This window comes from Peromyscus maniculatus, chromosome 19 (assembly GCF_049852395.1).
Source record: "Peromyscus maniculatus bairdii isolate BWxNUB_F1_BW_parent chromosome 19, HU_Pman_BW_mat_3.1, whole genome shotgun sequence".
NCBI lineage: Eukaryota > Metazoa > Chordata > Mammalia > Rodentia > Cricetidae > Peromyscus > Peromyscus maniculatus.
This window is the reverse complement of record NC_134870.1, coordinates 81,645,876-81,661,011: the sequence shown is the minus strand read 5'-3', so window position 1 is coordinate 81,661,011 and position 15,136 is coordinate 81,645,876. Positions and strand designations below refer to the sequence as shown.

Here is a 15,136-nt window from a genome sequence, read left to right as displayed (position 1 = left end):
AGTATGAAAATCAGCTTACTCTTGTTTAATGTAATATTTAAAATTAGATAGAAGTCCTAGTTCCTTCATGTACTTACAGTCAGTATTAAAATAACCAGTGTACTTTTATTCTATATTGGCTTATTGTGTGTTAGGGCAATCCTCTATCTCACAGGATGGTATATTTCTCTACACAGATTAGGAAAATGACTATTTTCTTACCACACTCTTCCTTTTAATGAGTTGCCAATGATCTAGGAGCAACTACTTTAGGTAGCCATCTTAAATTTAAGAAGTAGATGTAAGGAAGGGGATAAAGGCAGAGCAACATTTTGTTTCTTGAGTCGGGAGAAGCCTCTGCTTCCCAGGGTCACCACCCTAAATTACTAATTCCTGGTCTTGAGGGCTATGTGGGCTTTGTGGACCTTAGGGGAGGCTCACTGGAATATTTCTTTGGTGTTACCATCAATACTTTTGAATCTCTGACTTCTCCATTTTTCTTGTTTGTCTTTCCAAAGAATTTTCAAGGTATTAATATTTGTGGTTTTGGTTGCTTCAATTAAAGGGTGTATTCATACATGACAGGAATGCAAATACAAGATGATATATTGTTTATTAAAATATATTTGCATAAACTGTTATCGATGATGATAAAAACACTAGATTTTAGACTGTTATGAGAATAGATAGTAATTTTCAATTGGCAAACATTTTGATTTTTGTATAAACTTTCAGAAAACTCAAATTAGGTACTTTTTCAATGATTTTTTTCACAGTTTAGAGTGATCAGAATTCTCAGATATGAATGTTACAAGACCTTTAATCCCTGTGGGTTATTTTGAAATCTTCCTGCTAGATATTCAGATTACATTTCTAATTATTATGAGATGATAATAGATAACAAATTCTTCAAATTGACAGAAATAATATCATAGTTTTTCACAGAATAACTTTTGTTCATAGCTTACCATTTACAGCCTGAAATTTTTATGTATTTTAGTATTATGGTTTTTAAAGCTTATATTTCCATATTAAAGGTATTATTCTTTGGCTTTATCTTAATAAGTTTCTTATTTATTTATTAATTTATTTTTAATTTTTCAAGACAGGGTTTCTCTGTGTAGCTTTTGTGCCTTTCCTGGAACTCACTCTGTAGTCCAGGCTGGCCTTTAACTCACAGAGGTCCGCCTGCCTCTGCCTCCCGAGTGCTGGAATTAAATGTGTGTGCCACCACTGCCCGACAAGTTTATTTTTAAAATTATGGTATGAAATATACAGCATCTTTTAGGTTAAGTATTTTTCTTTTACTTTCTTGTAATTGAAATCACACCCTTCATACTATGCATTTCAGATAATATATTCAACTATAAGAGTAATTAAACTTAAAAACTTCTCTGAAATAGAAAAAATCATTACAATAGAAAATTAGCCGGGCGGTAATGGCACACACCTTTAATCCCAGCACTCGGGAGGCAGAGGCAGGCGGATCTCTGTGAGTTGGAGGCCAGCCTGGGCTACCAAGTGAGTCCCAGGAAAGGCGCAAAGCTACACAGAGAAACCCTGAAACCCTGTCTCGAAAAACCAAAAAAAAAAAGAAAAAGAAAAAAAAGAAAATTAAGGATTCATAGAGTCCCCTCTGCTGCATGCAAGCAGATGTACAACATCTTTAAGGTACTGCACTCAACTTTATTTAATTGGGCTTTTGTAAAAGTGTTCAGGTACTCACTATCATTTAGTAAAGTTTTATTAATTACCTTTCTTATAACTCTGTTGACCAGGTTGCAATATTTCACATAATAAAAATATATTATTTTGAAGAAAACTGGTTATAACAATTAGTTTATTTATCATATATATATATATATATATATATATATATATATATATATATCACTGTATTTTAAGTGTTACTAATGCACTTTAAAGAAGTAAAGAAATCATAATAGTTTTCAATTTCATTTTGCAACATAATTTTTTATTTCATGAAATTACTTTAGATATTTTACTTATATATTCAATTCTTAACTTCCTATTTAATGCATTCATTTATAACCATATGTAAATATATATACATATATGTATATTTACATTTGTATACACACACACACACATATATAGTAACTTTGGGTTACCTACATACATAACAAATTCAAAGTTAATATATACTTTGAAATTGTTTTCTTGAAATTGTTATAAACTCTCTGAAAATATTACTGAAAGAATTTTATAACATTATTAGGGTCAATATTTATTTTAGGAATCATAACATTTTTAGATTAAGGTGAAGTTTCTCTGAAAAGCTTAGACTAGTTAAAAATTTTAACTATTAGCCGGGCATTGGTGGCGCATGCCTTTAATCCCAGCACTCGGGAGGCAGAGCCGGGTGGATCTCTGTGAGTTCGAGGCCAGCCTGGGCTACCAAGTGAGCTCCAGGAAAGGCGCAAAGCTACACAGAGAAACCCTGTCTCGAAAAACCAAAAAAAAAAAAAAAAAATTAACTATCATTTGAATTATTAAATAACAATGTCAAAACCTCATGCTTTCAATGCATCAGTTTTTATGCAAGTATTAGACTGTTTATTATTATGGCTCTGTGGTATAACTTTAAATCAGGGATGGTGATACTCCAAGCAGTTCTTTCATTGTTCAACTTGGTCTTGGCTTGTGTGTGTGTGTGTGTGTGTGTGTGTACATGTGCGTGCGCATGCATGCATGTGTGTTTGTATGTATGTGTTTCTATCTAAAATATTTTTTCAATTTCTGTGAAGAAATGTATTTGAATTTTGATTGTGTTGAATTTGTAGGTTGCTTTAGGTAGAATGGACATTTTCACAATATTTACCCATCTGGCCAGATTTTAGGACAACTTGACACAAGCTAGAGTCATCTGAGAAGAAGGAACCTCAATTGAGAAAATGGATCTATAAGATGGGTCTGCAGGCAACATTATAGTGCATTTGTTAGTGATTAATGTGGGAGGTTCCAGTCCCTTTTGGCTGGGGGCATCTCTGGGGTGGTGTTCCTGGTTTCTGTAAGAAAGCAGGCTGAGCAGGCCAGGAAGAGCAACCCACTAAGCAGCACTGCTCCATGGCCCAGTATTAGCTTCTACCTCCAGGTTCCCATCTGGATTTGAGTTACTCCTTCCTGCCTCGACTTCCCTCACTGAACTATGATGTTTCATCAGAGTAATAGAAGCCATAATTAAGACATAGACTGGCCGGGGAGATGGCCCAGCACTAGCTGCTCTTCCAGAGGACCTGAGTTCAATTCCCAGCACCCACATGGCAGCCCACAGCTGTCTGTAATTCCAGTTCCAGGGGATCTTCATACCAATGCAAATAAAATAAAATAAATTAAAAAAAAGACATAGACCATTAATAATGAGAGTCATTGAATAGGTTTTATCAATTCTTATTTTCTTTTTGTGGTGTTGTTTTCTTATTTTGAAGAACTACTATGGAATTGTTTATTCTTTACACCTTCCTTTGTATGCTTAATATTCTATTTAAACAGAATTATTACATTTTTTATAGATATGGCTTATAAATTCCTTAAATAGTTTTTTTTTTCTGCCATAGATAGTTTGATAGGTTTTCTGGGTGTAGCAGTCTAGCTTGGCATCTATGTTTTTTCAGAACTTGTAGACCATTAGTCTAGGTCTTGCTTGCTTTCAAAGTCTTCATTAAAAAAATCAGGTGCTATCCTTATAGGTTTGCCTTGATATGTAAAGGGGTCTTTTGTTATTTTATTTTGCAGTTTTCAATAGTGTAGCTAGAGAGTTTTCTCTCTGGGTCCCACCAAGCCCTGGCAGTCCAACAGCCCACTTATAAAATATGGTGATATTTTAATTGTACTGAAATGTGATTATATTTGTATGTTAATAAATGAAGTTGCCCGGGGGTCAGAGCTAATAGTAAGCCATAGCAGAAACTGGGCGGTGGTGGTGCATGCCTTTAATCCCAGCTCTTGGGCGGCAGAGCTAGGATCTCTGTGTGTTCAAGAATACAGCCAGCATGGAGACACATGCCTTTAATCTCAATACCAACCGTACAGACCTGGAGATCTGTACAGACAGGCAGTGATGAGGATGTGGTTGGGTTTACAACCAATGAGAAGACAGAATAGAAAGTCTATAAAAAAAAGACAAACAGACAGGAAGTATGTCTCTTGCTGAGGAAGATAGTGGTGGCAGTGAAGGGTAAGGTTTTTAGCTCTTAGCTATCACTCTGACCTCTTGGGCTTTCATCTTTGCATTGTCTTTGTGTTTCTTATTTAATAAAATGATTACATCTACACACTTATATTATTTATAAACTGTATGGCCATGGCAGGCTTCTTGCTAACTGTTCTTATATCTTAAATTAACCCATTTCTATAAATCTACACTTTGCCACATGGCTTGTGGCTTACCGGTGTCTTCACATGATGCTTGTCATGGCGGCGGCTGTGAGTGTCTCCCTTACTCAGCCTTCCACTTCCCAGAATTCTCCTCTCTCCTTGTCCCGCCTATACTTCCTGCCTGGCCACTGGCCAATCAGTGTTTGATTAATACAGAACGATATCCACAACACAATAGCCTTTCTTTGTTTTGTGCATTTAGAGTTTTGATTATTAGGTGATGTGAGAAATTCCTTTTCTGGTCTTGTGTATTTGTCATTTTGTATGCTTTTTGTATCTTGACAGGCATCTCTTTTCATTGGATTTGGGGAATTTTCTTCTATAACTTTGTTGAAAATATTTTCTGTGACTTTCATCTAAGTTTCTTCTTCTATACCTATAATTTGTAGGTTTAGTCTTTTTTATAGTATCTGAGAATTTATTCATTTCTATCTTTTAATGTAATATTTTTTTGACTGAGAGAATCAGGTCTTCTACCTTGTCTTTAAGACCCAACAGTCTCTCTTTTCTTTGATCCAATTCATTGGTGAAACTTTCCTTTGAGCTTTTTGTTTGAGTTGCTGAGTTTTCCATTTCAATTTTTATTTCACTTTTTCTTTTCTTCAGAGTTTCTATCTTTTTATTAAATTCTATTTTCATATTTTCTTATTTTATTCAATTGCTGTGGCTTTGGTCTCCATTCCGGCATTTTTTTTAATCCTCTGAGTTTAGTAGTCATTGACTTGTGCATCAGCCAAGTTGTTTTTTTCAGGGAACATTATGATAAAGGTGCTAATTTCTGGAGGCCTTGTAGGTATACTGGTTTTGGAGTTCTGTACCTGAGGTCCTGGATATCAGGACTCAATGTGGTTTTAGAGTGGCACAGTGGATGCATTGGTTTGAGAGAGGATGGACTGGCTCTGGAGAAACCCTATTTGCATTCCTGATTGCTTGTATTATAGGCACATGTCACCTTGATGTCTTAAGAATGGACTTTTAACACTAAATAAGAAGCACTGATTCATATTCTGTATCAACTAGAGGGATTCTAATCCACAGCAGGCAACTGGATTAAAGACCACATTAAAAGAATATGGAATATTCTTCTATGTATAGAAATATACAAATGAGAGAAAGATAGGATATATAGGAGAAAGCAGGCAGAAAATCAATACTAACATTTACAAATTAAATACATTTAAAGTAATACAAAGCTAATAAAGTACAAATCATCGTTATTGGTTTTTTTTTTTGAGACAGGGTTTTACTGTATAGCCTTGACTTGCCCAAAAACCAGTCTGTAGACCAGGGTGGCATTGATGTCACAGAGACCCTCTGCTTCCCTGGTGCTGGGAATAAAGGTGTGTGGCACCACTGCCCATTAATCACGTCTTAATAATTTTATATTTGAATAGTTGGAAAAATTTTTATATGATAAATATAAAAAGTTAGAGAAATAGAAAATTTTTGATGGATTCTTAAAGTTATTTAAAAGTTCTCTGTATTTTGTTCTATTTCCTAAATTATTTAGAATATGCGCAGCTTTGGAAAAAGAAGTAGAACAACTGGAGGCAGCTTTGTCTCTATGGAAATGGAATTATGAAGAGCTGGAAAAAATCCAAGATACCAAATGTGAGAGTGGTGTAGGGAGATTTGGTAGAAGGGAGCTCGGGAAGGCAGGGTTTCCTCTCTCTGGACATAGCATAAAGGGAACAAGTTCCAGGCTATACAGACAGGAAAATGGATGCTAAAAGATCAATCTCATCTAAAGGAAATCTTTGAAATCACTTACAAATGGTGAACTTAATAAAATCCAGAACAGGACACAGAAAACCTGGATCTAAATGATACTGGTTTCCTAGTTTTATTTTTTGTCTTTCCTACCCTTCCTTCTTTCTCTTTGGACTTTTGTGACAGGGCACATTCATTTTGTAGCCTACTGATCACAGAGTACTGACAGTTCTCCTAATTCAGCCTCCCAAGAGCTGACACTAGAAGCATGAGTGACTAGGTCCAGCTCTTTAGTTTCTTTTAAGTTTCTCTTGTAGAAGTTTGAGATGTACAACAGATGCTTTTGGAAACATACTAATGGTGAAATATTTAGTGGCCACAACTACATAAAATAATTAATCAGCCATTCTGGCCACCTAGGAAGGTGTTATCTTGTTGTTTTCTACCATCTGTTATAGAGTCTTTCATATTGATTTATGAAATTGTCTGAAAATATAAATTTATTTCAAGTGCATTCAATTATTCAGGAAAACTACTTGCTTTTATACTGTTATTTTTATTATTATCAATTAAATTCTGCCACTGACATTATTATAATATATTTACATTCAAGAAGTATAAACATGAAGATCTTGTTACTTATAATAGTATGTATAGAGCTAGAGATCATTATGGTAAATGAAATAAACCAGAGATAGAAAGAAAAGGACTTCAGGAACCTCATTCATAAATTTAACTAAAACAAAAAAATGACCTCATAGAAATTAAAAACAGAATAGTTATTATGGGATGATAGGAAGGATCAGTTGGGAGAAGGTTGTGCTCAGATGTGGAAGAGCAGTGAAGACTGGGAAATTCTGTGTGCTCTTCATAATATAGTGACCTTAGTGATGACAATGCAATGTCTGTCTGATAAGCTGGAAGGAGTAGAGCGAAGCAGCAGCTTAAGAGAACTGTGAACTTTAACTGGAAAGAAACCCACATGTATGTGTCATCTCTTGCCACTAGTGTGCAGTGCAGACCTGATAATGTTCTCCTTTCTCAAGCCCTTTTATTCAGTAACTTAACTTCTACATAACAGTCATTTTGGTGAAAAACTGTGGCTTTAAGTTGGTTTACAAAATGTATGTGTTTTTAAAAATATGTTTTCTCTTCAAGTATTATTTTTCAGTATCAAATCTGAAAATACACTCTAAATTTCTCTGACAAATATGAGAACAATAAAACAGTATTTTATAGTATGAATTGAGTCTATACTTGATGATCATAAATAGTTATATTTCAACATACATTTGTATAATATATTAATACATACTTGATGGTTTTATTAGTTGGTATAGTTTGCTTTTTAAAATAGTATATATGCAAATACCCTAAATTTTGTTTAACATCTGAACTACTAAAAATGCGAACTAATGATACTTAGCCACACACATTTATTTACATATTTGTTATTTTTTCTAATGTATCATAACAAAATGTAACCAAACAATGATTTTATACTATATGTAGAAATGTATTGTAGAGTTACTGGAAATGAAAATACAGTGGGTCACCACTCAGAAGTAAGAGAAATAAAGAAATAAATTGGAATCTTCATATAAATTACACTTTCTTCATTCCTTTCTCCTAAAATCTTCAGGTAATGCTTTGTCTTTCACCATAGCTCTTTATATAAGGAAATCTCAGAACGCAAACATAAAATTTAGATGGTTGAAATTCCTAAAGCAAATATGTGCCCTGTGGCCATATTTTATTTGTGCTTTAACAAATAATGGGGAGAAGGTTTTTATTGTAGATGAGAGAGAGAAAGGAGGGGAGAAGGGAGGAGGAGGAGACAAACACACACACACACACACACACACACACACACACACACACACACAGTTGGCGGAGGGAGAGAGAGAATATCTAGAGGCATCTGGAAGAGTTCAGAGTAGAGCGAAAAAGAAGCAGATTGGACATGGCTAGGGCTGTCTCTCTAGTGATAATGGCAGGCAGAGAAGCTTTGCTGATTTTTTTTTTCCGAGACAGGGTTTCTCTGTGTAGGCCCGAACTCACAGAGATCCGCCTGGCTCTGCCTCCCGAGTGCTGGGAGTAAAGACGTGCACCACCACTGCCTTGCTGATTTTATAGCAAGCAGAGAAGAGAGTGAGCTGGAATCTGGGACAGCCTGGGAGCTAGCATAGTGGAGGAAGTACAAAAAGCCAGAATGCTAGATAGCTTAGACTTTGGTATATGGATAGGCACAAGTATGCCACTAGATTGCCTTATGTCCTTTTTCCCAGAGGCAAAGGAAAATAATGAAAATGGCTCTTTTTAGTGGACAGAAAACCCATTTTACAGGTTCCTGAGGAATGCTACATGTGAGTTTTTATCTTTCTGCCAGCAATCCTTCTATGGTCCCCCTTAAGCTGAGCAGGTGATCATCTTGCACTAAACGTGTGCCTGCTCTTTGGGGTGCTTGGGCTTTTTCCTTTGAACCTAACAGTCTGAAAATGAAAAATAAAAACTATTTGTTTGTTTGTTTGTTTATGCTTCTCATATATGTTATATCCCAACCACAGTTTCCCCTCACTCTGCCCCTCACAGTGCCTTCTCTGACTTCCCCCAGGTTCATTCCTCCTCTGTTTCCCTTGTGAAAAGAGCAGGCCTCCAAAGAATATCAGCTGAATGGAGGCATAACAAGTTACAATAAAACTAGACACAAACCCTCACTTCATGGCTGGACAAGACAACCCAGTAGGAGGAAAAGGGTTCCAAGAACAGGCAATAGAGTTAGAGACACTCCCCACTTCCCCCATAGGAGTCCCACAAGAGCATCAAGTTATACAACCATGACATATATGCCGAGGACCTAGGTCAGACCTATGCAGGCTCCTCCTTGATTGTTACTTCAGTCTCTGTGAGCCCTCATGAGCCCTGCTTAGCTGATTCTGTGGGCCATATTCTTATGACATCTTCCTCTGCCTCCTATATCCCCCCCCCCCTTCCACAGGGTTCCGTGAGCTCCGTTTAATGTTTGGCTTAAGTCTTTGCTTCTGTTTCTGTAAGTTGCTGGATAAAGCCTCACTGATGATTGGGCTAGGCTCCGATCTATGAGTATAGCAGAATATCATTAGGAATAATTTCTTTGACTTTTTTTTTTCTTGGCCAGTTGTGTTCAGTAACTTAAAAAAAGGTCTGTTATTTTACTTGATTGCTTCTTCTGGATTTTAAAATAAATCTTAGATATTTTGGAGATAATAAAACTATGTCTAAAAACTTGTCAGGTCCAAAGGAAAAATCCATTTTTCCAAATTCCAAAAGACAGAGGACAAATGGTTATCTGTGATGCCTATTAGCATACCAAAGTGCATGCTGACTTCCAGGCTCCCTCAGTATCACAAGTACCTGTAACACATTTCAAAACCCATGCTAGTGTCCTGGCTCTTCTTACCTCCTTGCCACCCTAAACTCCTTCCAGCCCAGCTACTGATTCTCCTTATAATCCTATTATTTCTCTCTCTCTCTCTCTCTCTCTCTCTCTCTCTCTCTCTCTCTCTCTCTCTCTCTCTCTCTCTCTCTCTCTCTCGTTCTATCTCTTTCTCTCTCTCCTGCTATTTCTCCCTCCTTCTTTTTCTGTCTCCTCTGCACTCTCCCTCTTTCTATGTTCCTCTATCTCTCCTTTACTTCGTTTCTGCTCTGCTGTCTTCATGACCAGGTCCAGCCTGTTTGCCATGTTCAGTTTACTTTCTTTTCTCTCTGCTCTGGATTCTGGCTGTTCTCTCTTTCATATCCACAGTAAAAACCTTCTCTAAAACATACCATGGAGAGGTCATGGATCTGCCTGTACACGACTTATAACCTGATGTTATTTTATAAATACTTGTAAAGCCTTGCATCTGGGACCTCTTTAAGGTACTTATAGCTTGCATTAAAGCCTTATTTCCAAATGTTTGAAAGCACTTTTCCCAATTTCCTGAAATAGATGATCAGAACTATTAATTATGTGTAACTAAATTCTCTCCCTGTACTTTTTCTTTTAGGAGAAATTGTCATCTGGGAGATGTTCTATACAAGTTAAGAAACAGACCTTAAGTATATTTTAGACACAGCCACACAGTGGAATATTAGCACAGTTCTGAGTTCAAAGCTAATTTTGGAAAGCTCTATCATTGTTATTCTTCATTCCAAAGGAGAAAATGGAAACAATCCATTCTTTCAGTCATCCCTCCAAACTCCATTTCCTATCACTCTTTCCAATTCTTGCTGTTTCTCCTGGCAGAGCCATCATAATTTCTTACTCTGCCTCACTCTCCAGTGTCCTTTAAACACCACAGTTAATCTATTTTAACTCATTTTCCCCTGCCAACCAAGGTGATATTTCTAAAACCTTAAATTAGATCATATTATCTCCTTGCTTGTAGCACTTCAATTACTTCACTGTGCCTAGAGTAATAGCTACCTTCCAAATAATTTAAAGCACCAGGAAATCCAAATCCACTGAGCTAACCAATCGATATCGACAGTTGATGGATGCTCAGTAATGGTGCCACTCATTTCTACACTAACTGCTCCAATAAGCAGTAACAAAATTCAGTAAATAGTGCCCAGTAGGCAATTATTTTTTACTTATGTACAATATCCACATGTGTTTGGATGGCAGCTTCCTGTCAGTTCAGTGATGCTTTTGTTCCCTGAGTGCTCAGAGATCCTTAACCTGGACAATAGGCTTTAAGTCAGGGCAGGAAAACAAATAGAGAAGGACCATAGGGAGATGAGTTATATGCATCAGATAGTTCAAACTGTTTCCTCCCTTAAAACTCATGTGAATGCTCACTGGCATGGTAATGCAAACTTCAACAGTGTTGAGAAATAAGCTCAAGTGGGTTGTCCACACCTTAAGAATTTGATATTAATTTGAACTGATTTTTGATATGTAAATTGACATATCCTAATATAGCTATAATTACAATATTAAACCATATTAATATATCAATTATAATATTGTTTTTGTTATTACTAATTGTTATTGATAGAACATTGTAAAAACTTCACTGATATTTATGAGAAAGGGATTTCTGATCTTGAACTCTTATACTAAGACCTTGACTTCCTTACCATAGGCAAACTGCAATGGAATAAACTTTGCTTTTATTTTATTTTATTTTTTTTGTGGGGTAGAGGATCCCACCTCTCCACATTGTCTATTCTTGAGCACAATTGAAAGAGTTAGAGAAATGGCCTAGTTGATAAAGTGCCATTAGTGTAAGGATCAGGACCTGGATTCTGATCCCCAGGACCCATGTGAAAACAACACAATGTATACTTGTGATCTCAGTACTGAGGCAGGTGGAAAGACAAAAGGCGTATCTTATTTGCTAGCTTAACTGAATTGATGAACTCATGTTCAGTGAGGAACATTGCCTTGAAAAATATAAGGTTGGAAATGACCCCAAAAGGCACACAATGTCTACCACTGACATGATATACATGGTCATCTGCACAGAATTGTGTATGCACCCACATGAATACATTCATAACACACGCCCACACAAACAAATATATCATACACAGATAGATAGAAAGATAGATAGAGATTGTGGAATCTATGATTCTTGCAGATCCCTCTTTCTTCAAGAACTAGGATGAGACGAAAAGGAAAAGAGCTTTATGTGTCCAATATCCTCTTTTAAATCTCCTACCAAATAATGCAACCTTGGTGGAAGAATCAATAGTTAGAGATAAGGAAGGAGAACAGGCTGGATTGTAATGTCTGAAAGGCTTTGCCCCAAATCCCAAAATTAGCATATGCAAAAACTCAGATCAGCTGAACCCAGTCACTGATGGTAGTGTAGAGGCAGTGTAGAGAGAAAAAAGTGACTTATGGCTCATTCTAATACTAAAACACTTGGCCCCTAAGTGGAGATTTAAGATGCTAATTAAATGTATAATGTTTTAACTTTTATTAGTAATTACATGTAATAGAGAGAAAACCCACATTATGCAAAGAGTCACAAAGCACATTCTATGTGATACTAAAACCTCCTCTATTCTTTATGCAGTGAGCTACTGATCTTTGTTTTTGCTCCTGGCCACTTCTCTTGGAACTGTACCTATTTTGTTTTTATAAATATCTTTGTTTCATGCTGATTTGCTCAATTTGTTATCAGGTGGTACAAGAACCAGGAGCCATCTGAATTCTGATATTGGCTAATATCAGAGAGACACTTGAAGTCTTAGATGGATAGATGGCCATGCACAGGGGTGGACACTTTGAGTAGGAAGTATTTACACCTTTTTTTAAAAAATCAGTTTTTATCACCTATGTAGCTCGCTTTATGCAAAGCTTCCCATGATCCTTGGTCATTTGTGCTACCCACACTGACCTCTGTCAACCCCAGCATTCATTCATTTCATCATATGAAGTATTTTCTGCACAGTAGCTGGTTCTACACCACATATTCTGTCTATCTAAAGGAAACTCCATATTCCCAAATTCTGGGGTTGGACAAAAGTTGGCATTCCTCAGGAGAATCTGAAGTCAATTCCCCTCTAATAAAAGGAGTCATTTCCCTTATCACTAGCAGAAACTTCTGCTGATTCAGATGGCTATCTGTGGTATCTACCAGCATTCCAAAACACATGGAGGCCTCCAGACTCCCTCAGTATCACAAGTACCTGTTATACATTTCAGAGTCCATTCTAGCATCCTAGCTCTTCTCACCTTCTCCCCTGCCCTAAGGTCCCTCCAGCGCAGGAGTTTCCCTCCCCCTAGCTACTCATTCTCATAACCTTGCTATCTCAGCTATGCTGCCTCCTCCTTTTCTTTTGTTTGCCTCCAGTCTGTTTCCTCTTTCTTTACTTCCTCTCCCTTTCTCTGTTTTCCCTCATTCTCCCTCTCGCTGTGTCTCTCATTCCCTCTCTCTGCTCTACTCTTATTTCTCTCATGGCCACATCCAGTCTGTTGGTCATGTTCAGTAGGCTACTTTTCCTCTCTGCTCTGGACTCTTCCTGATGCCATTGACTGCTTTCTCTTTCATGTCTACAATAAAGACCTTCCCCTTTATTGGAAATGGTCTTTACCATGGAGCAGTCATGCTTAAACACTATCCAGCTGTAACACATTGCTCTTGCCTCTCTTTTCTGCTCCTTGTCATGTACTTGCCTCAATTCACACAACACTTTGTCAAAGTAGAATAATTTCTGTACAAGGCATGCTTCTTTCCTAATTTTTCCACCAAGTGTGAAAACTTAAGACTCTATCAATACCTATGGTAATGTTTGCTTTCTTACCCTTTAACTTTCCCACTGAACTGTCAGATTTATTCAACCCTTACATCTAGTAAAGAACAAATGTGCTTAATCACTAGTGATGAATATAAATGGAGTGAATCTGTGTACTAACACTTCTTACTAGCCTTAAATGCATCTGTTTCTCAGCAGTGGCTGTAACTGTGGAATGAACAGCACTTGAATCCCTAGATGTGTATCATTAGTTGGTGATTCCACCTCTCTCACCATGTAAAGCTTTTAGATTTGCCAGCAGAGTGGAATAGCCTTCATCCCTGAAGTCCTATCCATCATGAAAATCTGTTCAGCTTGAACTTTGAATGACATAAATTAGCATATCAAACTACTGGTAAGGCAGACAAAACATCATATTAAAATTCTATGAATGTAAAAGGAAAATGAAACATAAGGGACCCACTTTGGTGATATAAGTACCTTCAAGACCTTTTAAAACAAATGTAATTAAGATGAATATAAACACTAAATTATGTAAGTCAGAATTAATTAAACTACTAGAGGATAATTTATAGGCATTGCGAAGGTAACCCTAAGCACAGGGAAATGACTTTCTTAACTCTGCAACTGCTGTGGGGACCATGAATGCTGTTTAGGATCTACAGAGTCTACATTCTTTTTTTTTTTTTTTTTGAGACAGAGTTTCTCTGTGTAGCTTTGCGCCTTTCCTGGGACTCACTTGGTAGCCCAGGCTGGCCTCGAACTCACAGAGATCCACCTGGCCCTGCCTCCCGAGTGCTGGGATTAAAGGCGTGCGCCACCACTGCCCGGCCAGAGTCTACATTCTTATAGAAACATAATAAGAGAAAGAAAAAAATGGGTTAAAAATTCAGAACTTTTAACATATATATACATATATATATATACATATATATGTTAAGCAATTATATTTTAAAATATATGCAATAAAAGTAAATCAGCTAATAATTAATCTGTGTAAACTGATAGATTTAGAATAATGATCTAATTAGTCTAAATAAAAGAGCATATACTGCTTTTGCAGAGAATCTATGCTCTGTTCCCAGTATCTACATCAGGTGGCTCACAAACACCAGTACCTCCAGCTCTAGAGGATTCCATGGCCTCTTCTGATATCCACTTGCACTCATGTATGCACTGTGCATATAATTAAACAAATAAAATAATTGACTTTGGAGGTGACTTTGCTGCTCTTTCAGAGGACCTGAGTTCCATTCCTAGGACCTATGTTGGGCAGCTCACCACTTCTTGTAACTTCCTCTCTAGGCAACCTGACACCTTCTCCTGGCCCCTGAGGCACCTGAACATGTGGTACACAAGTGTACACACACATACACACACACACACACACACACACACACACACACACACACACACACACACACACACTAAAAATAAACCTTGGAAAAAATAGATCTAAAAGGATCAACACTATCTCTAAGTGAATTATATAGTTATTAAATTGCCCAATATGTTGACAGTGTCTTGATGTGGAGAACAAGAATCTCATGAAATATCTCTACTTTGTATAGATTTTCTAGTTGTCAATTTATCATCCCAGAGGTTTCCTTCCTTCCTTCCTTCCTTCCTTCCTTCCTTCCTTCCTTCCTTCCTTCCTTCCTCCTCTTTGTCTCTGTCTCTCTCTTTCATTTTATCTTTATTGTTTAAATAGGAAATTTCTATGTAATATCAGGCCAAAGAGAAGGATTCCCCTTTTAGTAAATGCCATTATTCTTTTGTAAAAATTATTTTTTAATTGAAAGAGAATTACATAATTTCC

At 36.7% G+C, this 15,136-nt stretch overlaps 1 protein-coding gene across 1 annotated transcript in view; it reads left to right on the top strand.

Moving 5' to 3' along the window:
* Ccdc102b (coiled-coil domain containing 102B) overlaps positions 1–6,646 on the top strand; it is a 72,482-nt gene extending 65,836 nt beyond the window's left edge. Inside the window, 2 exon segments of the mRNA XM_076554693.1 lie at positions 1,798–1,804; positions 5,899–6,646. Coding sequence (XP_076410808.1) covers positions 1,798–1,804; positions 5,899–6,107 — 216 coding nt within the window. The 3' untranslated portion in view covers positions 6,108–6,646.
* The last annotated feature ends 8,490 nt before the right edge of the window (positions 6,647–15,136 follow it).